This window comes from Rana temporaria, chromosome 7 (genome assembly GCF_905171775.1).
Source record: "Rana temporaria chromosome 7, aRanTem1.1, whole genome shotgun sequence".
Classification (NCBI taxonomy): domain Eukaryota; kingdom Metazoa; phylum Chordata; class Amphibia; order Anura; family Ranidae; genus Rana; species Rana temporaria.
In genome coordinates, this window is record NC_053495.1 from 28,160,615 (window position 1) to 28,186,628 (window position 26,014).

At 45.6% G+C, this 26,014-nt stretch overlaps 1 protein-coding gene across 1 annotated transcript in view; it reads right to left on the minus strand.

Annotated features, from left to right (window-relative positions):
• Positions 1 to 8,370: 8,370 nt before the first annotated feature.
• DCST1 (DC-STAMP domain containing 1) overlaps positions 8,371 to 26,014 on the minus strand; it is a 19,623-nt gene continuing 1,979 nt past the window's right edge. The window contains exons 2-17 of the mRNA XM_040360999.1: positions 24,880 to 25,005; positions 22,570 to 22,644; positions 20,981 to 21,109; positions 20,603 to 20,746; positions 19,062 to 19,123; positions 18,749 to 18,929; positions 18,445 to 18,588; positions 15,072 to 15,193; positions 14,870 to 14,951; positions 13,184 to 13,314; positions 13,005 to 13,100; positions 12,754 to 12,880; positions 12,199 to 12,315; positions 9,852 to 9,994; positions 9,568 to 9,681; positions 8,371 to 8,607 (exon numbers count right to left, since the gene is read on the minus strand). Coding sequence (XP_040216933.1) covers positions 8,371 to 8,607; positions 9,568 to 9,681; positions 9,852 to 9,994; positions 12,199 to 12,315; positions 12,754 to 12,880; positions 13,005 to 13,100; positions 13,184 to 13,314; positions 14,870 to 14,951; positions 15,072 to 15,193; positions 18,445 to 18,588; positions 18,749 to 18,929; positions 19,062 to 19,123; positions 20,603 to 20,746; positions 20,981 to 21,109; positions 22,570 to 22,644; positions 24,880 to 25,005 — 2,030 coding nt within the window. The remainder of the gene's footprint in view (positions 8,608 to 9,567; positions 9,682 to 9,851; positions 9,995 to 12,198; positions 12,316 to 12,753; positions 12,881 to 13,004; positions 13,101 to 13,183; positions 13,315 to 14,869; positions 14,952 to 15,071; positions 15,194 to 18,444; positions 18,589 to 18,748; positions 18,930 to 19,061; positions 19,124 to 20,602; positions 20,747 to 20,980; positions 21,110 to 22,569; positions 22,645 to 24,879; positions 25,006 to 26,014) is intronic.

Here is a 26,014-nt window from a genome sequence, read left to right on the forward strand (position 1 = left end):
TTTTCCAACTTCGCAAATGAATACTCCAGTCTCTGAGGTTCTCCATATTTTGCTGGTGGCTAATCAAATCCTGGAAAGTGGCGAAATCCAAACAGGTCAGAACCTGTCATATGTATAATTTGTGTCCTACCCTAAAACATGCGATAATTGAAAGGGAATCTAATTCGATGGCCCTGACTTTTGCTGAATAATGGCCATGTTGCTCACTAAATCCAATTTACGTTTTCGTTGTCTCTCCTCCTGAGATTACACATCATTTCCAGATAATTCTAATACACTGCAGGTTCAAAGAATCCCTATTACTTTATCAAATCTTATTTACAGTATCTGGAGGAGAATAAAATAATAGGACGAGCAGTTTCATGAGGACAATTCATCATTTGGAAGCCCTCTGTGGAAAAGCGGAGCACGGAAATGTGCGCCCATCGTCCACGGCTCAATATATCACAAGCAGCACAATGCAGCCATGACTCGCCACCAAGATAATGGCTTCGGTGCTGATTGTCATAATAACAATGCGAGAATGTTGAGCATAGGAAATAATTATTCAGCCCATCCCTGTGTCCAGGTGCTCATTGGTAGCTGCAGTAGGATTATACAGAAGACGGTAAAGTGAAAACATTATTTATATGATTTATATGTGGGAAATAGAACAAATATAAGCAAATTAAAGTGAGAGCTAGAAAATATGTCCCAGTTGAATCATGATTTAGTAACTCATCTCTATTCCATAGCTCCCAACTATCCCTGATTTCGAGGGATTGTCCCTGATTTGGAGCAGTGTCCCTCTGTCCCTCTTTTCCACTTATTTGTCCCTTATTTTGGGCCAGTCTGTATAGTTGTATGGCAATTCTGCCCTCTGCGAACCACTGCAGGTGTCAATAGAAAGTTAAAGGGGTGGTTCCCCCTAAAACAAAATTCTAACAATACATTCGGATGTCTGCTTACACTGCGGGTAGGCTGGCTTTTCTTTTTTTGTTTTAGTACATACCTCGATATCGCCGTTTCCTCGCTTGGCGGTGGGCGTTCCTAGTTGATTGACGTTCCTCAGACGGGCGCATACTGCGCGTCACGACTTTCCGACAGAAGCCGAACGTCATTGCGCAGGCGCCGTATAGAGTCGGCTCTATACGGCGCCTGCGCAGCGACGTTCGGCTTCTTTCGGAAAGTCGTGACGCGCAGTATGCGCCCATCTGAGGAACGTCAATCAACTAGGAACGCCCACTGCCAAGCGAGGAAACGGCGATATCGAGGTATGTACTAAAACAAAAAAAACAAAAGCCAGTCTACCCGCAGTGTAAGCAGACATCCGAATGTATTGTTAGAATTTTGTTTTAGGGGGAACCACCCCTTTAACCACTTCAATACCGGGCATTTTCATTCCCTTCCTGCCCAGACCAAGTTTTAGTTTTCAGCGCTATCGCACTTTGAATGACAATTGCGCGGTCGTGCAACGTGGCTCCCAAACAAAATTGATGGCCTTTTTTTCTCATAAATAGAGCTTTCTTTTGGTGGTATTTGATCACCTCTGCGGTTTTTATTTTTTGCGCTATAAACAAAAGAAGAGTGACAATTTTGAAAAGAACACAATATCTTTTACTTTTTGATTTAATAAATATCACAATTTTTTTGTTTTAAAAAACAATTTTTTTCCTCAGTTTCGGCCGATACGTATTCTTCTACATATTTTCTTCTACATTAGTTCTGGGTCTTCTTCAAGTGCGGCATTCACCTTTAGGGTGTCTGCACCACGGCGCCCTGGCGTTATGGCCTACCGCGGAGGGGCGTGCGTGCCACGCGGAGTTCCTGGTTCCGGGATCATAGGGGCAGCACAGTGGTGTAGTGGTTATCACTTTCACCTAGCAGCAAAAGGGTCGCTGGTTCGAATCCCGACCACGACACCATCTGCTTGGAGTTTGCATGTTCTCCCTGTGTCTGCGTGGGTTTCCTCCGGGTACTCCGGTTTCCTCCCATACTCCAAAGACATGCTGGTAGGTTAATTGGATCCTGGCCAAATTGGCCCAGTATATATGTGTGTACGACTGTGTGTCCCAAGCGTGTCAAGATCCTACAGCCAGGAAGACAATGGCTGCAAAAAAGCGCCTAGAGGCGATTCAGTTTGCATGTGTAGCGTTATTCAAGTCATTAATTCATTCATGTTGGTCCGGAACATTTGAGCTGTGGCAGGGAGCCCAGTGGTCGACTGGGTTTCCAATCCTGAAGATCCCAAGCGGTATAGCTGTTCGGTGGGGAGTCCATCTGAGGAGAGCCAATGAGAAGCTAGCGATCCAATATGGTCTCGACAATCCACCAGGGATCGAGGTATCCGGACACTGAGAGTCTGGTCACCTGTCAGTCGGTACCTGAAAGCAACTTGAAGGAGATCCAGGTGTAATTCTACCAAGGAGGTTCATCTCCGAAATCACAATCAGGGGGGCCTGTGGCAGAGGTTACTCACTGAATTCACTCCAGGAGGGTCTGTGGCAGAGACTTATCCTTAAAGGTTTGAGTGATACTCTGGCTGCCAGGTCAGTGAGAGAGGCATGTCCGGGTACGCTAATCCCACTCAGTCAGGAGTGGCGCAAGAATTGTTACACATGGGAGCAGGACTGTTTCCCTATTGCTACGCCTGAATTTGCTATTCTCCTTCTTCTTTCAACTCTACCTTCTTCACCACAAGTTTTATGTTTTTACCCGGCTGGGTAATAAAGAGCACAGCAAAAGACACCTGTTGCGGACATTCCTTTACTTCTGCTATATACACCATACACCCCTAGGAATTCGGAGAGCCACGAGGTAGTGCCACCCAAAACAAACGAGCAGCTCATCCGGGGTAGTGCTACATAAGTGTATAGATTGGTTTGCGCAAAAGTTATAGGGCCAGATTCTCAAAGGGCTTACGACGGCGCAACGCCATTTGCGCCGTCGTAAGTCCTAATCTGGCCCGGCGTATCTATGCGACTGATTCTTAGAATCAGTTACGCATAGATATCCATTAGATCTGACTGGCGTAAGGCTCTTACGCTGTCAGATCTTAGATGCAATTTTTTTTCCCGCCGCTAGGTGTCGCCGACGTCGTTTTCCCCGTCGTCTATGCAAATGAGCTATTTACGCGAGATTCCTGAAAGTACGCGCGGTCGACGCAGTGAATTTACGACGTTTCCGTAGCATTTGCGACGCGTAAAGTTGCCCCTGCTATATGAGGGGCAACCAATGTTAAGTATGGCCGTCGTTCCCGCGTCGAAATTTAAAAATGTACGTCGTTTGTGTAAGTCGTCCGTGAATGGCGCTGGACGCCATTTACGTTAACGTCGAAACCAATGACGTCCTTGCGACGCCATTTAGTGCAATGCACGTCGGTAAATTTTAGGGACGGCGCATGCACAGTACGATCGGCGCGGTAACGCGCCTAATTTAAACGATCCAAGCCCCCTACCTGGATCATTTGAATTAGGCGGGCTTGCGCCGGAGGATTTACGCTACGCCGCCGCAACTTTACAGGCAAGTGCTTTTTTGAATCAAGCACTTGCCCGTAAAAATTGCGGCCGCGTAGCGTAAAGTAGATACGTTACGCCCGCATAGTTTTAGGATCCGAGAATCTGGCCCATAGCGTCTACAAAATAGGGAATAGTTTTATGGCATTTTTATAAAAAAAAAAAATGACTAGTAATGGCGGCGATCAGCGATCCGTATCGTGACTGCAACATTATGGTGGACACATTGGACACTTTTCACACCATTTTGGGACCATTCTAATTTTTAGAAAGATCAGTGCTATAAAAATGCACTGATTACTGTAAAAATTACACTGACAGTGAAGGGGTTAACCTGTAGGGGGCACTGAAGGGGTTAAGTGTGACCTAGGGAGTGCTTCTAACTGTTAGTGGGTGTGGCTTGCCGTTACACATCACTGATCGCTGTTCTCGATGACCGGGAACAGACGATCAGTGACATGTCACTAGGAAGAACGGGGTGATGTTGTGTGTACACTGACATCTCCCCGTTCTTCAGCTCTGTGACCCATTGCGGGACACCGGCGGACATCGAGTCTGCGGGTCCCGCGGGCATGGTCATGAAGCTTGCGACAGGATCGCAAGCACGCAGCCTGCGGCGCGCGCAACCACACGCCCGGCAAATTAAAGGGAATGCCATTCCGTTGCTGTAAAAACTCGGTCGTCAAGCAGTTAAAATTGAGACTAGAGAAAAGCTTAATACTCTTGTATAGATTGTGAGGGAAGGAAAACACTTCTTCTGAATGGAGCAGATTCTCTGCCCTGGATAACAGGAAAGAAAGAATTCCCTATACATAATGTGTAGGAATATAAAATTAATTAAAAAATAATATAAAATTCCCTGAGAACTTGATATATTTTCCTAGTTAAGGGGAATGTTTAATTACAGGATTTAATTGTATATCCTGTTCTTGGGGTGAAGCTGGAAGACCATTGAGAGGACCTTGTCACTACTGTCACATAAGGGGCTTGTCAGTACATACATATATACATTGTTAGGACACATGGAAATACATAAACACCTATTACACATCCCTACACACACTTGAAGTGGAAGAAGTAGCCATAGAGCCCCTTCCAGCCAGGGCCGGACTGGGAATGATAACCAGCCCTGGAAATAATTTCATACCAGCCCCACAGCATAACGTCATTATTTTCTTGTTCATAAAAAGGAAAAACATTTTAAAGCACATTTGAAGAGTGTATTATGTAAAGATATGACACAAATGAAAACACACAGACTCCGCTGTGCTCCCCCTGAAGGGTCCCCACTCACCAGATCCAACTCCCCGCCAGGGCTACACAGCATGTAGTAGGTATATGTAGGTATAGTGGAAAACTGGGAAGCCTATACTACATGCTGTGTACTCCTGGCGGGGAGTTGGATCTGGTGAGTGGGGACCCTTGTGGGGGAGCACCGGGACGGGATCCCCTTCTCTCCGTGGTCGCGGCAGCGAATGTCACAGCCGAACCGAGCAGAGAGAAGCCGCCTCCCCCTCCTCCTTTATGTCTACACAGTGCTGTTGGATGGAGGGAAGTGGGGTGGTCTGTAGGACTCTACAGCAAGTTTTAGATAGCACATAGGAAGATAGGGCAAAGTATTAAATGTACTTCGTTCCCTGGCAAACAGAACACATCATTAAAAATAGAAGTGAGACTTCTTCATTAACCATTTCCCATTCCAAAGCATTGCTAGTTTTTGTCAGCCACTCGTGATTAACTCACATATCTGCTGAATCACCCTTCTGTTTCTTGCATTAGCTTTACCACTTTCTGTGTCACTTGCACACTAAACAAAGGTAATGAAGATGGTGCCTTGTGCCAGTCTGCACACCCGAGATCCCCTTCTCTCCGTGGTCGCTGCAGCAAATGTCACAGCCGAACCGAGCAGAGAGTAGCCACCTCCCTCTCCTCCTTTATGTCTACACAGTGCTGTGCATGCAGGAGGAGGGGGAGGCGGCTACTCTCTGCTCGGTTCGGCTGTGACATTCGCCGCCGCGACCACGGAGAGAAGGGGATAATTGGGCCGGGTGTGCTGACTGTCCCCCCCCCCCAAGCCACAATCTCGGGCTCTCCCTGTGTGTTCTGTGCCGCTGCCTTACCTCGCGGCGCTCTCTGCTTCAGTCGGGGGGGGGCACCGGTCTGACCCCCCCCCCCAGCGTGTGGGCGGTGCTGGCGCCGCACGGGACGATGGAACTAGATCTGATGATCAGTTCTCCTGCTCGGCTCCTCCCCTCCCTCGACACATGATCGCTCCAGCCTCCAGTCCACACAGTGCGGGAAGGAATGGAAAGTGCAGCGGCGAGCATGGCAGCCGCAACCCGCCGGCGGCCGGCCCGCCGCTGCTTTTTATTCACATAATGTGACATAACTTGACACTGGAGTAACTACACCTCCAAACATAGGCCAGGCGTCCACCCCTGCATAATTGCAAAGTGCGGCCGCGGCCGTAGCCCACAGCTGATTAGTTTGACTGACAGCAGGCGACCTACCGGGAATTTTCCCGGTATCCCGGTAGGCCAGTCCGGCCCTGCTTCCAGCCTTGCAAATGTGTTCTGTGTATCCAAGGGGTAATGACCCCCGGCCATGAAAGGATTAAATAAAAGAGGAAGCAATTCAAATGTAAATATACCACACTTCTATTGTGTGTTTATGAAAGTATAATTATGGACCTATACATATTTTTTCCTTTTCCAATCATATATACTCTGATTAAACCAAGAGTCCTTTGGTAAAATCAATTGACCAGAAGTGAAGATCTAGTGATCCTCTAGCCCATTCGCTGACACTTTTGACCAATAGATTCCAAGCCTGCCCACCACGGCAAGGTAGACTCTTCTAGGGCAGGTCCTACACTAAACTACACTAAGCTACCCTACTGGATGCTAGTCATCCTTTTTCCAATGTTGGATGTATGGATGTAAAAAAGATTGATCGGTGGGTATGCCCACCATTAGAATACCTCCCTTTATCCACCCACTTCTAATGATGGGCATACATGCACCATTTATGTATGCCGAAGCATGGGGGCATCCTCCCGCAAAAAAGTTATGCCGCATACACACGGTCTGACTTTTCCACGGGCAAGCCTCCTTCGGAATTTCGACCTTTGTGCGCCGCATAAAAAGTTATGCCGCATACACACGGTCGGACTTTTCCACGGGAAAGCCTCCGTAGGAATGTTGACCGTATGTACGCGACATTAGGAGCAAAATCGCTCCTCCGCCCCTAATGCCCCCATGCTTCGGCATATATGCTCTTTATTTTAACTGTGGTGGTGAAATCACCTTCTACAGAGTTGGAGTCGCGGTTTTATGTATCGTGGGAGCAAACGCTGTTGCTGTCAAGCTCAATAAATCCGCGCTGCAACTGAATGGCGTACTTGCTAAGCAAATGATGGTTAACATTAAAACAAAGTAACATTACAGTATATCAGTAAGACCATACGATACCTGCAAAGCAAATACCAAAAAAAAACATAGTAAAAAATAAAACATTTTTTTAACGCAACCTGTGCCTAAAATATATATATGCCGAAGCATGGGGGCATCCTCCCGCAAAAAATGTATGCCGCATACACACGGTCGGACTTTTCCACGGGCAAGCCTCCGTCGGAATTTCGACCGTATGTACGCGACATTAGGAGCAAAATCGCTCCTCCGCCCCTAATGCCCCCATGCTTCGGCATATATGCTCTTTTTTTAACTGTGGTGGTGAAATCACCTCCTACAGCGTTGGAGTCGCGGCTTTATGTATCGTGGGAGCAAACGCTGTTGCTGTCAAGCTAAATAAATCCACGCTGCAACTGAGGCGTCCCTCTGTCCCCTTCCCACGGCGTCCCTCTGTCCCCTTCCCACGGCGACCCTCTGTCCCCTTCCCACGGCGTCCCTCTGTCCCCTTACCACGGCGTCCCTCTGCCTTCATCCTACATGCTTCCATCTGTCCTCTTCTCACGGCATCCCTCTGTCCCCTTCCCACCTTGTCCCTCTGCCTTCATCCTACAGACTTCCCGCTATCCTCTTCCCTTGGCTTCCCGCTGTCCTCTTCCCACGGCTTCCCGCTGTCTTCTTCCCACGGCTTCCCGCTGTCTTCTTTCCACAGCTTCCCGCTGTCTTCTTCCCATGGCTTCCCGCTGTCCTCTTTCCTCTGCATCCCTCTGCCTTCATCCTACAGGTGTCCCTCTGCCCCCTTCCCACGGCGTCCCTCTGTCTCCTTCCCATGGTGTCCCTCTGTCCCCTTCCTACGACGTCCCTCTGTCCCCTTCCCACGGCATCCCTCTGTTCCCTTTCCACGGTGTCCCTCTGCCTTTATCCTACAGGCGTCCCTCTGTCCCCTTCCCACAGCGTCCCTCTGTCTCTTTCCCACGGCATCCCTCTGTCCCCTTCCCACGGCATCCCTCTGTCCCCTTCCCACGGCATCCCTCTGCCTTCATCCTACAGGTGTCCCTCTGTCCTCTTCCCATGGCGTCCCTCTGCCTTCATCCTACAGGCTTCCATCTGTCCTCTTCCCACGGCGTCCCTCTGCCCTCATCCTACAGGCTTCCCGCTGTCCTCTTCCCACGGCTTTCTGCTGTCCTCTTCCCACAGCTTCCTGCTGTCTTCTTCCCACGGCTTCCCGCTGTCTTCTTCCCACGGCTTCCCGCTGTCCTCTTCCTATGGCTTCCCGCTGTCCTCTTCCCATGGCGTCTATCTGTCCTCATCCCTTGGTGTTCCTCTATGTTCCCCCTCCCCATGAGGGCACACAGGGGCTTAAAGTCTCATGTAGTTCTTTTTTTTGGTGGGGGGTTTAGATGTTTAGGGATTATGATGAATCAATAATCCCAGGAAATGTCAAAAGCCATTCCAGTCTAGTCACTGCCCTACTCAGTGTCACTGTAATCAGGACCTTGAATGAAATCCTCATATGGTTTGCATGCAAAGCAGATTTCTCTCATGTCCCTCCAGCACAAACGGCAGTAGACGCTTTCACAATCCGGTGTTGGACACACAAATGATTTCTTCGTCTCACTTCGATTACACACTATGCAGCGTCTTCTGAGGAATCTTACCATCCATTTAGTCCAACGATTGGTGAAAGCGCCCATTGTGGTCTTCACCTAAAGGAAAAGAAGCAAAATCACAATCAATGTGTCCTTTCTTTATTTTCAGGAAAATAGGTATAACAGGTGACTATTAAAGTTATTCTCTGCTTCCCCAGGAATCGGGTATGTATAGAACAGGCATACTTCTATTGGTTCAAGCTGAACCATTGTAATTATGCAGAAATATCCATACATGAAATTCAGCTTTAGGAATAGGAATAAGAGGAGGAAGAAGTTACAATGGAGCGAAGACAAGTTAGGTATAAAGGGTTCAGGATGCCCTGTCATTTTACCATGGAAGGACAAATTGACAATCTTTTTACCTATAGGCAGGGGCGGACTGATCATTGAGTCATTGGGCCCCATGTCACTAGGGGGCCCCATCAGGGTTGCCAGACTCAGTAAAACCAGGGACAGTATGTAAAAATCTGTCCCTGATATGTCCGAAACCGACATGCTTCTGATGTGAAATCCCGAGATTTTAGCTGCCCTGCCTTTGCACTGCCTCCTGGCGTGATGGCCATCTGTAAGCCCAGGGGCCCCATAGTCTTCTATTTCCCGGGGGCCCCATGAGTTGTCAGTCCGCCCCTGCCTATAGGTATGTATTGCTAAAACTTAGCAATACATAACCTAGGTGCACCATGAAATGAAGCCAATCACTAGATCTTTTAGAAGTACAGCCTGACATATGATCTTAGTACCCTGAAGATCTTAGAAAACAAGGGGCCCCCATTAAACCAGTGCTGAAAAAGCTATGCAGGCTGCAATTTCTGTCCTCCTTTTGAAAAGGATGGTATTCAGGCTGTTCCTGATCTGTTTTAAGTATGCAGATCATGATTACAATATATATGGCCAGAGAAACTGAAATGGCTGATAGTAGTAAGCTAAGTGTAATCTATTGCCCGACCAGTCAGTAAACAGCTGAAGGAGAAACGGGGGAGTCGGTGCTAACGTCAATATAGTAGTTTTACTTACATTTAGTCGGTCGTTCCGGACTTTATACAGGATTTTCTTCCTAATGATGTCAGCATAGATGCTCCGCTTCCGGAGTTGTTCATTATAAAAACACTCGACCCTCTGTTTCTCTCTCTGTTGGGGAAAAAAATAAAGGAAACAATCAGAAAAGACATTTAAATACATTTAAAGATCTAATGGCACTAAGTGGTTACAATGTGCTAACATACATAATGATTGTGTGTAAAACCCATTATCGCAACTCACCAGAGAGGTGTAAATGGGCCCTTAAAGTTGAGACTTACCTCTGGAAAGTAATAAGATGCTATGACTCGGCACAGGCGATTTAGGTAGACTTGAAGGAACATAAAGAGAATACGTCCAAATATGGGTAGACAGGCTATGACGTAATCCCAGAATGTCAGTTTAGTTGGTTTCAGGAGGCACTCTATGAAAAAAGAGATGTTACAAATTAGAACAATCAAGAATTGTAAAATTATATACGGATACAATAAATATTCACTAAGTTTGTATTTGCTAAAACTAAAATGAGCTGTAGAATAATTTGCAGATTCTAGGCATTTCCGTTTTCTACATAAATTTGGAGAGTAACTCAAATGCCTCCTTTAACCTCCCTGGCGGTATGATTCTTTCAGAAAAAAGGTGCTGAAATCTGTACCATTATTTGCAAGGAAATTTGGCGTTTTATACTGTAGGTCTGTAATTCTTAGGAACTTAGGCACTTAAATCTGACCAAACAAGAGTATTGTAGGGATCCCGGGTATGAAATTTTTTTAAAAACAAAATTATAAATTATAATATAATAAATAATTATAAATAATTATAACAAATAATAATATAATAATAATAAAAAATATTCAATAATGTAATCAACTCAAAATCACTGAAATTTGCTCAGTTGCAGAATTGTCGCTGTCATTACTTTTATTTTTTTATGACGAATTTCCCCACAAATCGCTATCGCTCAATTCTGTAAGTGATTATAATTTATTATCGCTGTTTTCTAGCTGCTCTAAAACTATTTTTGACATAAAAAGACACTTTTTGTTGCTATGGACAATCTACAGTTTGCAGGCAGAAAGAACAGTTTTTATTTTATAAAAGAACATGTAGGGCACTGGGCAGACCACTAGGGACAAGGGGGGTGTGTATTTTTTACATACAGTACTGTAATCTATAAGATTACAGTATACTGTATGTAATGTGTTTGTTTACGTTTTTGAATTTGGCGCCGTTCTCCGCTCCCGTGCGTCGTAACGTCGCAGGGAACGGAGATCAGAGGCACAGGAGGACGCTGTGTGAATCGAGCGAGGTCCCGCTCGCTCACACAGCGCGGTGGCATCGCTGGATCCAGGGACAAGGTAAGAAAACCATGCCTGTGGATCTAGCGAGGCGAGCCCGAGTCTGACTCGGGGTTACCGATCGCAGCAGGAAAATCTAACCCCGAGTCAGACTCGGGAATACCGCCAGGGGGGTTAATGTATTTCAGAGTAGCGCCCCACGATCACATTACCGGCCGGCTCTCTCCTCTTAGCATCCCGGCTGACGTCAGCGGGAGAATCTCAGCCCCGCCCGCTGCATCTGTCAGCCGGGCAGAGGAGAGAGCCGGCGGGTCACTTGATTGCAGGGAGTCGGTCTGAAATATGGTAAAGGAGGCATTTTTTTAATGAAACCCAAAGACAGGGGCTCCTGTCATTATAAAACAAGGAGGATTATGTAAAGTTGGCAAAGGGGGTTAACAACCACTTTAAATACTCTGCCATCAAATGGCCTCCAAACCTAAAATGGGCGATCTGAGGGCCAGATTCTGAAAGGACTTACGACGGCGCAGCGCCATGTACGGAGTCGTAAGTCCTAATCCGACCCGTCGTATCTATGCGCCTGATTCTTAGAATCAGTTACGCATAGATATCCATTAGATCCGACAGGCGTAAGTCTCTTACGCCGTCAGATCTTAACTGCATTTCTTTGTTGACCGCTAGGTGGCGCTTCCGTCGAATTCCGCGTTGAGTATGCAAATTAGCTAGATACGCGAATTCCCGAACGTACGCGCGGCCGACGCAGCAAAGTTACGATGTTTACGTTAGGCTTTTCCCGGCGTATAGTTGCCCCTGCTATATGAGGCATAAGTGCGGCGTACCAATGTTAAGTATGGCCGTCGTTCCCGCGTCGAAATTTGAAAAAGTTACGTCGTTTGCGTAAGTCGTCCGTGAATGGGGCTGGACGTCATTTACGTTCACATCGAAACCAATGACGTCCTTGCGGCGTACTTTGGAGCAATGCACACTGGGAAATTTCACGGACGGCGTATGCGCCGTTCCGCAAAAACGTCAATCACGTCGGGTCACAGTAGTTTTACATAAAACACGCCCCCCTGATCCAAATTTGAATTAGGCAGGCTTACGCCGGCCGATTTACGCTACGCCGCCACAACTTACGGAGCAAGTGCTTTGAGAATACAGAACTTGCCCGTCTAAGTTGCGGAGGCGTAACGTAAATCGGATACGTTATGCCCGGGCAAAGATACGCCGCTGACTGAGAATCTGGCCCTGAGTCTTTGGCTTAGAGCAGCCTTTCTTCCTCTAGTGTCTGCAAAATACTAACAGAATAAGACAATATTTGGATACTTACCTTCATTGCTGCTGGTCTCGAATGTGTTTGACGTTGAATTTAGAAGGCCAACTGTTCTTCTTAATATATTCGCCATCAAGGTGTCTCCTCCCACCTCGACCTCCAGTTTGTGATTACCTGTTGAGAAAGAATACAAGATTAGAACCAAGTGACAAGTTTTGAGAAAAAGATATGACATTTATCTGTAATATATTTTGTCTCTCTGGCCCTGCAATTAGGAATATCATTCTCCCATCATTCACCCATAATACCCTCCCCCATCATGCCCCAGTCGCCCGACCCTAATAAAAGGATGGCTAGGGGAAATATTAATAACTTAGGGAAACCTCATAGTAGAGCCAGTGGCACTAGTGACACCTATTGAAAATAGTGAGAAACTGCAACCTCACTGAGTTTAGAGAGAAACACAACTATACAAATCAAAAATTAGGCTGACTACCCCCCCCCCCCCAGCCAAAAACTAAACTTGCATACGGTATGTAAGTAATTTGTGCTACCCATGGATGAAGTGGCCTGTGATATTACCATTACCTTATGAGGAAAATAGTTACTTACTTGCAAAGACATAGGAAATGGATGAATGCCTCCTTATTACATCCAGAATGTGAAAGAGGGTCCTGTCGAATGCCACAATTAGAATAAGAGATGCTAAGAGTAAGATACTTATGTATAACTCCGATCTCTGTAGAAGAGAAGAGAAGACAACAGTCAGTTTTAACATTTCCCTACAATATCCAAATAGAAAGCTATATATATATATGTATTTAATAACTGCCGAGGTAGCAGTCACTATACAATGTACTCACTATTGATGCCATCTCTTGTCCCTGGACTTTGAGACTAAATGGAAAAACTAATTTGGAAGTTTCTTCTTTCTTCATCGGCAGTAGATATCTGCTCCTCTGCAAAGACAAGAAAGTTAATCTCTTGATTCAAATTTAAATATTAAATTCAAACTGAAGATCAGAGCCATAGATTTACTTACTTCTTTCTTACGCCTTGCATCAATCCGTTTGAAGTAGGTCGTCACATAGCAGTTGTCATGCCGGATGTCAGAATTATATTGTTTGGTGTAGTTGAAGGCCCTGTAAAGGAAAAAGATATTTGTAAGATGAACTGACATGTACAAATTACCTGGTAAATATGTATATATACTCTTTCCCACCCTAAAAAACTGTGGGCCAGATTCACAGTCGAGATACGACGGAGTATCTCAGATACTCCGCCGTATCTCTCAGAGTATCTATGCGACTGATTCATAGAATCAGTTACGCATAGATATCCACAAGATCCGACAGGTGTAATTGTTTTACACTGTCGGATCTTAGGATGCAATACCGCGGCCGCCGCTGGGGGGAGTTTGCGTCGTAAACCAGCGTCGGGTATGCAAATTAGCAGTTACGGGGGTCCACGACGGTTTTTCGCGTTCGCTATGTCGCCGCTACTCTAGTTTCCCGTCGCAATTTTAGACGTCTTTTGACCTGCCCTAACTTTACACAGCAATCGTATTGCTGTATAAAGTATGGCCGTCGTTCCCGCGCCAAAATTAACGTCTTTTGCGTAACACGTCCGGGAATACGGAAGTACGCTACGCGCGTCGCCGTTCGAAAAAATGACGTCACTTCCCGCAAAGCACGGGTTACGAAACGGAGTATGCGCAGTAGGTCCGGCGCGGGAGCGCGCCTAATTTAAATTGTACCCGCCCATTCGAATTGGAACGCCTTGCGCCGGACGTATTTACGATACACCGCCGCAAGTTTCCAGGTAAGTGCTTTGTGGATCGGGCACTAAAACTGGAAACTTGCGGCGGTGTAACATAAACGGGTTACGTTACACGGCCGCAAATGTATGTGAATCTGGCCCAGTATGTCTGTTTATTAACTAAGAGCCATTAATGTTTATAGTGTCATGATCTCCACCTCATCCAATCAGAGAGTGCGTAAGTGCTTTCCTAATAGTGCCCATGCCCAGCGAGAGACCTCCAGTGTTCACTAAGCAGCAAAGCAGCCGCTTGGCAAGGGAACTGGAAGCTAGTGGCGATCACTGTAGTAGCGGTTCCTACTGCGGTCATTTCCAGCTTCTATGGGTATCGGCCAGGTATGACATATGCATACTTATATTGGTCCAAGCTATACCAGTGTGACCTGGTAAAAAATATATATCTAAACTTCTAGCTTCATGGCAGAGTATATTGATTTTTTTATGTTCAAATTTGAAGGACAAACACCTCCCCTCACCTAATCTCCATTACTTGGGGGAGAGAGTGGTTCCCTAGTTAACAGCAGAGAAAGCTGATAACATTTTAGGTCAGTGTGCCGGAAGTGACAAAGAGCTCGTAAATCTCATAATTAACAGGTACTCAGCTGTACTTACAAATAATGTTCTTAGTGTGAAAAATGAAAACAAATGCCGCCACCAAGCCTAAGAACCGATATGCTGCTGTATATCAGATATTTGTTCTTTTTGTTTACTTCTTATTAATTTCCAAAGTCAGTTTGAAATGTTTAACTGTTTGAAGGCTCCCTGCCAATTATCATGTGCGGTAATCCCTAGTTGTTGTGTACAGAGATACTTTCAGAAAGTTTATGGATTACTTACGAGTAGAAGATTAAAATGAAGGTGAGCACAAGTACGTTCTTCATTAAAGCCGTACATCCTTCCAATATCGCACCTCTCCTTTCAACCGCCATTAAGATCTTGTCCTTCATGCTCATTTTGGTTATCTTTTCTCCAGCACCAACATCGTCTTCCTTCTGTTAAGATAAAAGGGGAGTTAAATAAAACGTATGATAGAAACACTTGGTCCAAAAAAAACTTTAGAAGAAGGGTTAATGAGCTTTACCCATCCAAAGAGCTTTGGCTAACACACTTACCTCTGTGATGAGTTTGCTGGAAACCGCACTGCCCACATTGCTTACGGCTGAGTTGGCTTGATCGTACATCTCTCCAAATTGATTTTCATAAGGAATACGTTTCTTGCACCATGATTCTCCAACTAAAAAAGAAAGAAATGCATCATGAAATACAAGTTATAGAAGACACTGTCAACAGATGTATGTAATTAAATCACTAGTAAATAGGCTTGATTTAAATCATAATTTTTAAAGAGCAACTGTCATCTCTGTCCGGCAGTAACTCCTCCTCTGACCCGTTGTTGTCTCACCGACAGTCCCATTCACTTTAATGGGATGGGTGGTGATGTGGCAGTGACACAACAAGGTGAGGGATGTAGTGGCAGCAGGTGAGTGGATGCCCGCTAACAGGCCCTGCCATAATGGGTCTGAAATGACAGGTGCTCTTTAAATGTAAGGACTTATTCTTGCTGGTAGTTAGAATCTTTAATACTTGCAAACAAAATGAAAGTTTCTTATTTAGAATAATAAGCTGTCAGGTTAGTAAAGCAGTGCTATAAGAAACAATTCAATCATACAGTTTGTAGAGTACCGTATTTTCCGGCGTATACGATGACTTTTTGGATGCAAAAAAATGCATCCAAAGTCGGGGGTCGTCTTATACGCCTGGTACGGTCTCCGTGCATCCTCGGACGAGATGAGAAGGCATCCGTGATTGGCGGAACACAGAACAGAGGCGCTACTGGGAAAATTTGTGTTCCGCCAATCACAGGACACGCTGAGAAGACGGCGCGGCTTTGAAATCATGGACGCTCGCAGCAGACGGAGACTGTCACCGGCCTGCAAAACGTGAGTGATGGCACAGTGGGGGGGAAAGTGGGGGCAAATGATGGCACTGTGGGGGCAAGAGATGGCACTGTGGGGGCAAGTAATGTGATGGCACTGTGGGGGCAAGTAATGTGATGGCACTGTGGGGGCAAGTAATGTGATGGCACTGTGGGGGCAAGTAATGTGATGACACTGTGGGGGCAAGTAATGTGATGGCACTGTGGGGGCAAGTAATGTGATGGCACTGTGGGGGCATGTAATGTGATGGCACTGTGGGGGCATGTAATGTGATGGCACTGTGGGGGCATGTAATGTGATGGCACTGTGGGGGCATGTAATGTGATGGCACTGTGGGGGCATGTAATGTGATGGCACAGTGGGGGCATGTAATGTGATGGCACTGTGGGGGCATGTAATGTGAAGGCACTGTGGGGGCATGTAATGTGATGGCACTGGGGGGCATGTAATGTGATGGCACTGTGGGGGAATGAAATGTGATGGCACTGTGGGGGCATGTAATGTGATGGCACAGTGGGGGCATGTAATGTGATGGCACTGTGGGGGCATGTAATGTGATGGCACTGTGGGGGCATGTAATGTAATGGCACAGTGGGGGCATGTAATGGCATAGTGGGGGCATGTAATGGCATAGTGAGGCTTGAAAAGAGCCTGTTTCTGTCAGCGGTTGTTCTGGCTAACCCTCGGCTTCCAGACAGACTAGTATGAAGGGGGTAGTCTTATACGGCGAGTATATCCCAAAACCAAAATTTTTCCTGGAAAATTAGGGGGTTGTCTTATACGCCGAGTCGTCTTATACGCCGGAAAATACGGTACATAGATTTGCAAAACAATGGGATAAAGGAATATTCCTGAATTTTGTTTTATCTCATGATTACTGTGAAACTGTGTGAATGCATCAATGCAGTGCAATTTATCTCAGCTTGCAGAGCTTGCATTAAGTGAATGAGTTTACCAAAAATGTAAATATTGCAGACTATACAGCCTCATGCTACACATCTAAGCTCCATTTCATGCTGAAAAAAATAAATTATTAATGTATCTTAAGTAGACATCTATTTTTGGATCGATTTTTACTCCAAAAGCATTTTATTAAAATAAATTTGATAAAAATCAAAAAAATCGATAAAAAAAAAAAAAAAAGATTTAAATCGAAAAAATCTTTTATTTAAATCATTGATTTATATCCACCCTGATTGACACCCACCGACATCCAATCCGATCCTATCGCAGCAAAATCGCACCGCGTTTTAGGTGCCATTAAAAATAAATGGCACACAAACCCGCGTGGTGCGTTTTGCCAGGATTGCAGTACGATTTGTAATCACGGCAAATCCACCCACGATTCCAAATTGCTGGATTTGAACGGGTCTTACAGAACCATGCCTATAGTGTCAAGAAGAGTTCATATGTAGCAATGTTATTTTTGCTTGTTTGTCTACAGCAGATAAAAAGGGCGACCTTTGATCTACATATAATGTAATACAGCAGCCTTGCAAGTAAGGGCCCTTTCACACAGGTATTCTGATCAGTTTTCAGGTGTCAGTTTTTCAGGTGGACCTGATCGGAAATTCCATGCAGCCCTTATAGACAGACAGATGTCTGTTTACACCTACCTACCTCCAAGTCTGTACAGGTCTGGACAAAAAAGGGGAAAAGGCTGTGTCCTCTTCCATTTTTCTGAACCTAAATGTGATGGATCAGAGGTGGCCTGATGTAAATTGACATCAGAGTCTGTTTACACCCAGTCGCCCCAAACAGCTGTCATGGGTCCACTGGGCACAAACTGAATGGGTACAAATGTAAAAAAAACTGACATCCGTTCGGCTGTAATTCAGTAGGGAATCCACTCTACTCCTGAGAGGACAGGACCCCCATAAAAAGCATTGCACACACAAAAAAGACAATCTATGTATTCATTTGTTGTAATGACAAAGTTATCTTGGAATCAATAGGACCATAGCTAAAAGGTAAACTTTGCTGTGGTCCACAAGGGGTATACAGGTGTAAGGCCGGGTACACACGAGAGGATTTATCCGCGGAAACGTTTCCGCGGATAAATCCTCTGGCGGATTTTGATCTCATGGTTGTACTAACCATGAGATCAAAATCCCAGCGGAATTCCGTCCGCGGTGACGTGTCGCGCCGTCGCCGCGATGATGACGCGGCGACGTGTGCGACGCTGTCATATAAGGAATTCCACGCATGCCGTCGAATCATTACGATGCATGCGGGGGATGGATTCGGACGGATTGATCCGGTGAGTCTGTACAGACCAGCGGATCAATCCGTTGGAATGGATTCCAGCGGATCGATTTCTTAGCATGTCAAGAAATTTTGATCCCCTGGAAATCCATCCCCGGGGACAAAAATCCGCAGAAACAGATCCGCTGGATCGTACACACCAGGGGATCTATCCGCTGGAGCCGGTCCGCGGATCAATTCCAGCGGATCGATCCTCTCGTGTGTATGGGGCCTAAGTGTTGATCTGGGTAATGTCTAAATGAAATTTTTAAAGGTAAATATTATCACTGGAAAAAGTACTTACTGTTTAAAATGTAACACAGGATTGAAAGCTTCATAGGTGAGCACAGGATGTGGTTGATTATCGGCAGAAAAACTGCCCACATGCATTCTTCATGTTTTTTCGCGAACCATTCTTCACACTTGGTGACACCAAGTTGGATGATATCTGCAAGAAAAGAGAAAGACAAAGTTTAGAGAAATTAAAACATTTTTTTTAAACGTGATTTCAATATTTTTTAAGTCTTACGATGTCTTGGTATCTCCACAGTCTGGTGTCGAGATGTAGAGATAAATACTTTACAAATTCCAAGAGATCTCATACTTACATTCACAACGTAGCATAGTCTTCACATCAAACTTCTTCTGTGTTGTCGGCACAAAGCTCTTCTGGTGCAGCTGTTTCTCTTTCTGAACGTTATATCCCTTTTCACCTTCGACTTCTTCTTTGGTGTCTGTAAATGAAGACTTCACTTCTTTTCCAATGCCCTTAAATTCACTCGTTCGTTTCTAGAAAACATAATAGAGAACTTGTTTAGATTCCAGTCTTTAGTTATTTTGTACCCCCACAAATGAAAAGACACACTAAATGAAAGTCTGTGGAATAAATATACTAGGACCGTGTTAAGAAAATGCCTTTACTGGCCAGACATGGGAAGATCTGCTCTGGGTTTGGCAATAATATGCCATGATGTGAATGAGCCCTAAATGCATTGACATTAACACATGGTTTAGGCACTATAGGGTGCACACTCATTTATTTCCAGTGCCACCCAATGCACTTGACCCTCCAACACACTGGAAAACACATGTGTTGCACCACAATGTGTTGGAAGAAAATAGGTGGCAGATTCCCAACACCAGGGTTGGTAGAAACCACACACCTGCTCCAATAGCATCATTCCCCCACTGGCCTGACCAGCTCCCTTACTGCTCCCTCACTGGCAAGCAGAATTGTGCAGTGTTTTGGCCTGCAAGTGACATTTTCCTAACTGTGGCAGTATGATATTGATTGTGTTACTATGGCATAACCCTGATTGTGTCTGTATGATTTGGGTTGTGTTACTATGGCATGGCCCTGATTGTGTCTGTAGGATATGGGTTGTGTTTCTATGACATGGTCCTGATTGTGTCTGTATGATATGGGTTGTGTTACTATGGCATGGTCCTGATTGTGTCTGTATGATATGGGTTGTGTTACTATGGCATGGCCCTGATTGTGTCTGTAGGATTTGGGTTGTGTTTCTATGGCATGGTCCTGATTGTGTCTGTATGATATGGGTTGTGTTACTATGGCATGGCCCTGATTGTGTCTGTATGATATGGGTTGTGTTTCTATGGCATGGTCCTGATTGTGTCCGTATGATATCGGTTGTGTTTCTATGGCATGGTCCTGATTGTGTCTGTATGATTTGGGTTGTGTTTCTATGGCATGGCCCTGATTGTGTCTGTATGATATGGGTTGTGTTTCTATGACATGGCCCTGATTGTGTCTGTATGATATGGGTTGTCTTTCTATGGCATGGTCCTGATTGTGTCTGTAGGATATGGGTTGTGTTTCTATGAAATGGTCCTGATTGTGTCAATATGATATGGGTTGTGTTTCTATGGCATGTCCTGATTTTGTCAATATGATATGGGTTGTGTTTCTATGACATGGCCCTGATTGTGTCTGTATGATATGGGTTGTGTTTCTATGGCATGGTCCTGATTGTGTCTGTATGATATGGGCTGTGTTACTATGGCATGGCCCTGATTGTGTCTGTATGATATGGGTTGTGTTTCTATGACATGGCCCTGATTGTGTCTGTATGATATGGGTTGTGTTTCTATGGCATGGTCCTGATTGTGTCTGTATGATATGGGTTGTGTTTCTATGGCATGGTCCTGATTGTGTCTGTATGATATGGGCTGTGTTACTATGGCATGGTCCTGATTGTGTCTGTATGATATGGGTTGTGTTTCTATGGCATGGCCCTGATTGTGTCTGTATGATATGGGTTGTGTTTCTATGGCATGTCCTGATTTTGTCAATATGATATGGGTTGTGTTTCTATGGCATGGTCCTGATTGTGTCAATATGATATGGGTTGTGTTTCCATTGTATGTTACTGATTGTGTCAGTATGGTGATGATTGTGTTTCTATGGCATGTTTACCCATGTTAGTATGTGATCTGTATACTTACCATGACATTTTTTAGGATACTTTTCACCGGCGCTGACAACATCTTCCACAGCAGCTTTGTGTTATTAACTTGAAGTTCTGCTGTACAGCCAATCGAACGTGCTACCTCCCAACTGTTGTGCTTGATATTGGCTCCTGGACCTATAGGAAGCATAAAAAATAAAGAGAATGAGAAATTTTCCTTCTATAACACTTTGGGGCATATTTAGAAAGCGGTGAAGTCACTTTCAGTAAACATTCACTAGTGGTGAATCAATCACTTGCATTTAAAACAAAAGAAAGTACCAGAAAGATTCACCTGCAGTGAATAGTTGGTGAAAGTCAAATCCATTGCCCCTTTATGTAAGAACTCATAGTAATCAGTATAATACTTACCTGCATATATACCGGCGATAGCAATAACCAGTAGTAATGCGCGTCCTTCCTGTCCCAGGATAGTGGGCACCATGTTCAGGGTGGTGCATCTGAAAACGATGGATAAGCCCCACCCACAGCCGCAGGTCACTAAAAAGACAAACAAAGAAAAACAGGTTATAGACATAATTACTGTACATTGTCATGGGGGAGTGCTAAAAATAATTATTAAAATAGAACTTCAGCTAAAACATTTTTTTAAGTTTGGGATAGGGTGAGGAAAGGAGGGTTCTTCTGCTGGGTTTTTATTGCTGCAAGTTTCCTTGTTGGGGAGATTTCCCCTGAAATCTCCCCAACAAGGCTGAGTCTTTGCCAGGCTGCTACTCCCGTCTTAGTACTTTAAGGGGAGATGTTCCCTCATTTGGCCCCTTTCACAGCATTCCGAATAGGTCCGTCAGTCCATTTTTCAGGCACCCTCTAATCTGCTCTCTGTAGGACGTTGTATAAATGGCTTTCACTGTCCATTTACACCTGCCTTCCTCCCATCCAATCTGCCAAAAACAAAAGGAAGGGGATCTGTTCCCCACCGTCTGGGCTTATTGATTGGAGGGCAATTGGGTGTAAACGGACAGCCGTGCCATTTATGTCCAACGGCTCATAGAGCAGAGCACGCTGTAGAGCGGACATGGAACTGTCATCCTCCTGCTTGGCAAGGGATCAGTGGACAGATCCCCTGCTGAGCGATCGGATCACAACCGGAGTCCACCCCGTGTGAAAGGGGCCTTTATTGTTCCTGGGACAGTGGTGATCAGGACAGGAAATAGGAGGAATTATATATGGAAGTACTAATAGTAGGGAGACCTATAGCAATGAAGAACCTGCCAGTGATTCTAAGGCCTCGTACACACGACCGAGAAACTTGTCGTAGAAGAAACATTGTTTTCCTCGACGAGTTCCTTGTCAGGCTTGTCGAGAATCTTGTCAAGCTTTCTTTGCATACACACGGTCAAGACAAAATCTCGTTGTTCTCAAACGCGGTGACGTACAACACGTACGACGGCACTATAAAGGGGAAGTTCTATTCCATTGGCGCCACCCTTGGGGCTGCTTTTACTAATCTTGTGTTGCCGCGTGTTAGTAAAATTTTGGTGAGAGACTATTCGCGCTTTTCAGTCTGTTACAGCGTGACGAATGTGCTATCTCCATTACGAACGCTAGCTTTACCGAAGGTGCGCTCCTGTTTCTTACTTTATTCTGAGCATGCGCAAGTTTCTTAGCATACACACGATCGTGGTTTCTCGTTGAAAACCAGCCCGACGAGAAACACGACGAGGAAATTGAGACTCCCGACGAGAAAAAAGAGAACTTGTTCTCTTTTTTTCTCGTCGAGTTCCACTACAGTTTCCTCGATGAAAAACATACACACCAATGTTTTCCTCTGCAAAAAAAGCTCTGCCACCAAGTTTCTTGATGGATTTTGTCGAGGAAAACGGTCGTGTGTACGAGGCCTAACCCTTCCCCACCCTTTTCAAAACCAAAAACATTTTAACTGTCATTTTATTTTGCATATCAAACAGAAATAAGGATAAATATATAATGTAGATACGTACCTGTTAGAATGATTAAAATGAGTATTTTCACACTTTCCGGTAGTTTTAGGCTGTCAATCAGAGATATGTAGATGGCTGTTGAAGAGAACATAAGAAAACACGGTCAATTATAAAAATGAACACAGCACAGACACTCATTGGGGTTGATTTACTAAAACTGGAGAGTGCAAAATCTGGTGCAAATCTGCACAGAAACCAATCAGCTTCCAGGATTTATCATCAAAGCTTAACTGAACAAGCTGAAGTTAGAAGCCGATTGGTTACTATGCAGAACTGTGCCAGATTCCAAGTGATTCAGTTTTAGTAAATCAACCCCATTATATGCATAATGGTCAAAACTTTAAAGTGACCCTGTCACTACCAGGGTTGATACTACAGTAAGGCCAACCTGTGTTCTATACTTACCTATCCAGTGGCTCATGTCTTCATACTCCTCTGGTTTGCAGGTATTCCAAACCTCAGATGTCTGAATGCCGGCTCCCCATCACCACGCTGTGGTCTCTTCTAACGGGCTTTATGCCCTATAGCAGGGATCTTCAAACTATGACCCTCCAGCTGTTGTGGAACTACACATCCCATGAGGAATTGTAAAACTCTCACATGATGGGAATTGTAGTTCCTGAACAACTGGAGGGCCATAGTTTAAAGACCCCTGCCCTATAGTTAGGTACAGGCTGGCAGAAGACACAACAGCATGTGGAGGGGGCAGCAGATATTCACACACCTAAGGCCCCGTACACACAACCGGACCTGTCCGCTGATATTTGTCCGACGGACAGTTTCAGCGGACAGATCCGGTCGTGTGTACGGCCAACCGGACAATTGTCCGGCGGATCGGACAGTTTCCAGCGGACAAAAATTTCTTAGCATGCTAAGAAATCTGTCCGCTGGAAACCTGTCCGTCAGACGTGTTCGGTCGTCTGTACAGACTCACCGGACATGTCCGACCGACCGCCATCCCTCGCATGCGTCGTACTGAATCGACGCATGCGTGGAAGCTTTGAACTTCAAGGCCGCCCACGTCGCCGCGTCATCGTCGCGGCGCAGCCACGTCGCGGCGCGGCCACGTCCCCGCGTATTGTTTACGCGCGGATTTCTGTCTGATGGTGTGTACAACAATCAGACCGAAATCTCTGGGCGGACATGTCCGCTGAAAACGGTCCGGCGGACCGTTTTCAGCGGATTGTCCGTCCGTGTGTACGGGGCCTAAGATGGTTGAAAACCTGCATCGGCCAGAATCAGAAAAGCAGTGGAGTTTGAATACACAGGCCACCAGAAAGGTGCATCTTTTTTAAAGCGGTTGTATACCCGCAACAAGTTTTTTTATTAATTTTATTACAGCTGAAAGGCAAAAGGCATAATGAGCTAGTATGCACCGCATACTAGCTCATTATGAAATACTTACCTTGGAACGAGGTGTGGAGAACTTACCTGGTCCACGGCAAGCGAGATGTCATCTTGCCTCCGCGTGTCTTCTGGGTATCGCCGCTTCAGCGCAGTGATTGGCTGGAGCGGCGATGTCGTCACTCCCACGCATGCGCGCGGGAGACCTCATTCCGGCAAGGTCCGGCGGCTGCCGGCCCTTTAGCCGAGGATCCCTGCTGCGCATGCGCCGCAGCAATCAACGGCGCATTGCGAGGGGAATATCTCCTAAACCGTACAGGTTTAGGAGATATTCTTTATAGCTACAGGTAAGCCTTCTTATAGGCTTACCTGTAGGTAAAAGTGGTAGTAAAGAGTTTACTACCACTTTAATCAGCTAGCCTTATTTAGTATTGACCTTGTAGTGACAGGACCCTGTAGGATCATTTTCAGGGACACTGTTGCCCAGCTATTATATCTGAACTTGCCATATATAACATCTCAGAGGTCCAAAAATCAGCAGCAGGAATAAATACAGAAAACCTGGGGCAGTCCCTGAAAATCTAAGAGCTCTTTCACACGGGGCGGATCACTGATGACACTTTGCAGGGACCACCCTGTCTTTTCTCCTCCTCTATGGGGGGATCGGATGAACACGGACCGTCTGTCCATGTTCACCCGATCCGATCCGCAGACGGATGGAAAAATAGGGTTTTCCTCTGTCTGCAGAATCGGAGGATTGCGGAACCGGGTGAGATCGGGTGTCAGTGGATGTTCATCCCCTGACACCCGCAATCTCATAGGGACCAATGTATGTCCCTTTTCATCCGTACACGGATGGATGAAAAAGCGGACATACGGTCCACCGGTGTGAAAGAGCCCTAAGAGAGATGAAAACTATGCAAATGTTCCGCTATAAAAAATATAAGAAATAAATGATACTCTTACCAAGTCCCATGAAGCCTCCAAAGCCGAATCCGAAGAAGAACTTGGATAGTTTAAAAGCATCTGTTTCCCCGAATAGGAAGTTGGTGAGAAATGATGGAAAAGCAAAGTCCGCAAATCGTTTCAAAGCTAAAAAGAAAGAATAAAAGAGAGATAATTGTTAGATCATTTCATTGACTCTTCTGTTCTATTTGATAATTTTCTATCAAAGGTGTTTAGTTTTATATCAGGTTCCCTTTAAGGGTCCAGTGTAATCAGGTGTGGGCAACTGTGGCCCTCCAGCTGTTGTGGCTCTACATGTCCCATTGAGCCTCTGCTTGACATGCTTGTAACTGTAAGGCCCCGTAGACACAACCGAGGAACTCGACGTGCCAAACACATCGAGTTCCTCGTCGAGTTCAGTGTGGAAGCCGCCGAGGAACTCGGCGGGCCGACTTTTGCCATTGAACAACGAGGAAATAGAGAAATTGTTCTCTATTTCCTCGCCGAGGTCCTCGTCGGCTTCCTCGGCCGAAAGTGTACACACGGCCGGGTTTCTCGGCAGAATTCAGCTCTGAACCGAGTTTCTGGCTGAATTCTGCCGAGAAACTTGGTCGTGTGTACGGGGCCTCAGTCTTGCAATGCCTTTGGGACATTGCAAGACTGAAGACTCGTACACACCTCCGAGGAACTCGACGGGCGAAACACATTGTTTTGCTCGTCGAGTTCCTTGTGAAGCCGCCGAGGATCTCGGCGAGCCAAATTTTCCCATTCCCGTCAAGAAAATAGAGAACATGCTCTCTTTTTGGCCCGACGAGATCCTCAACGGTTTCCTCGTCGAAAAGCTTTTTGTTTTTTGCCGAGAAACTCGGTCGTGTGTACGAGGCCTGACAGTTACAAGCATGACAGGCGGAGACACGATGGGACTTGTAGTTTCACAACAGCTGTAGGGCTGCAGAAGATTCCCAGCAGGTATGGCTTCCTGAGTCTGTCCTGCAATAGCAGCCTGCCTTCTAGCAATTTTCTTTATAAATCTTACATTCACATGGGAGTAAACAAGTCCCTGCAGAATAATCAGTAAATAGTTGCATAAAATTGTCCTGATTCTTTTATGTTTTTCCAATACTTCTGCCATAGGTGTATATATATAGTGGGGGAG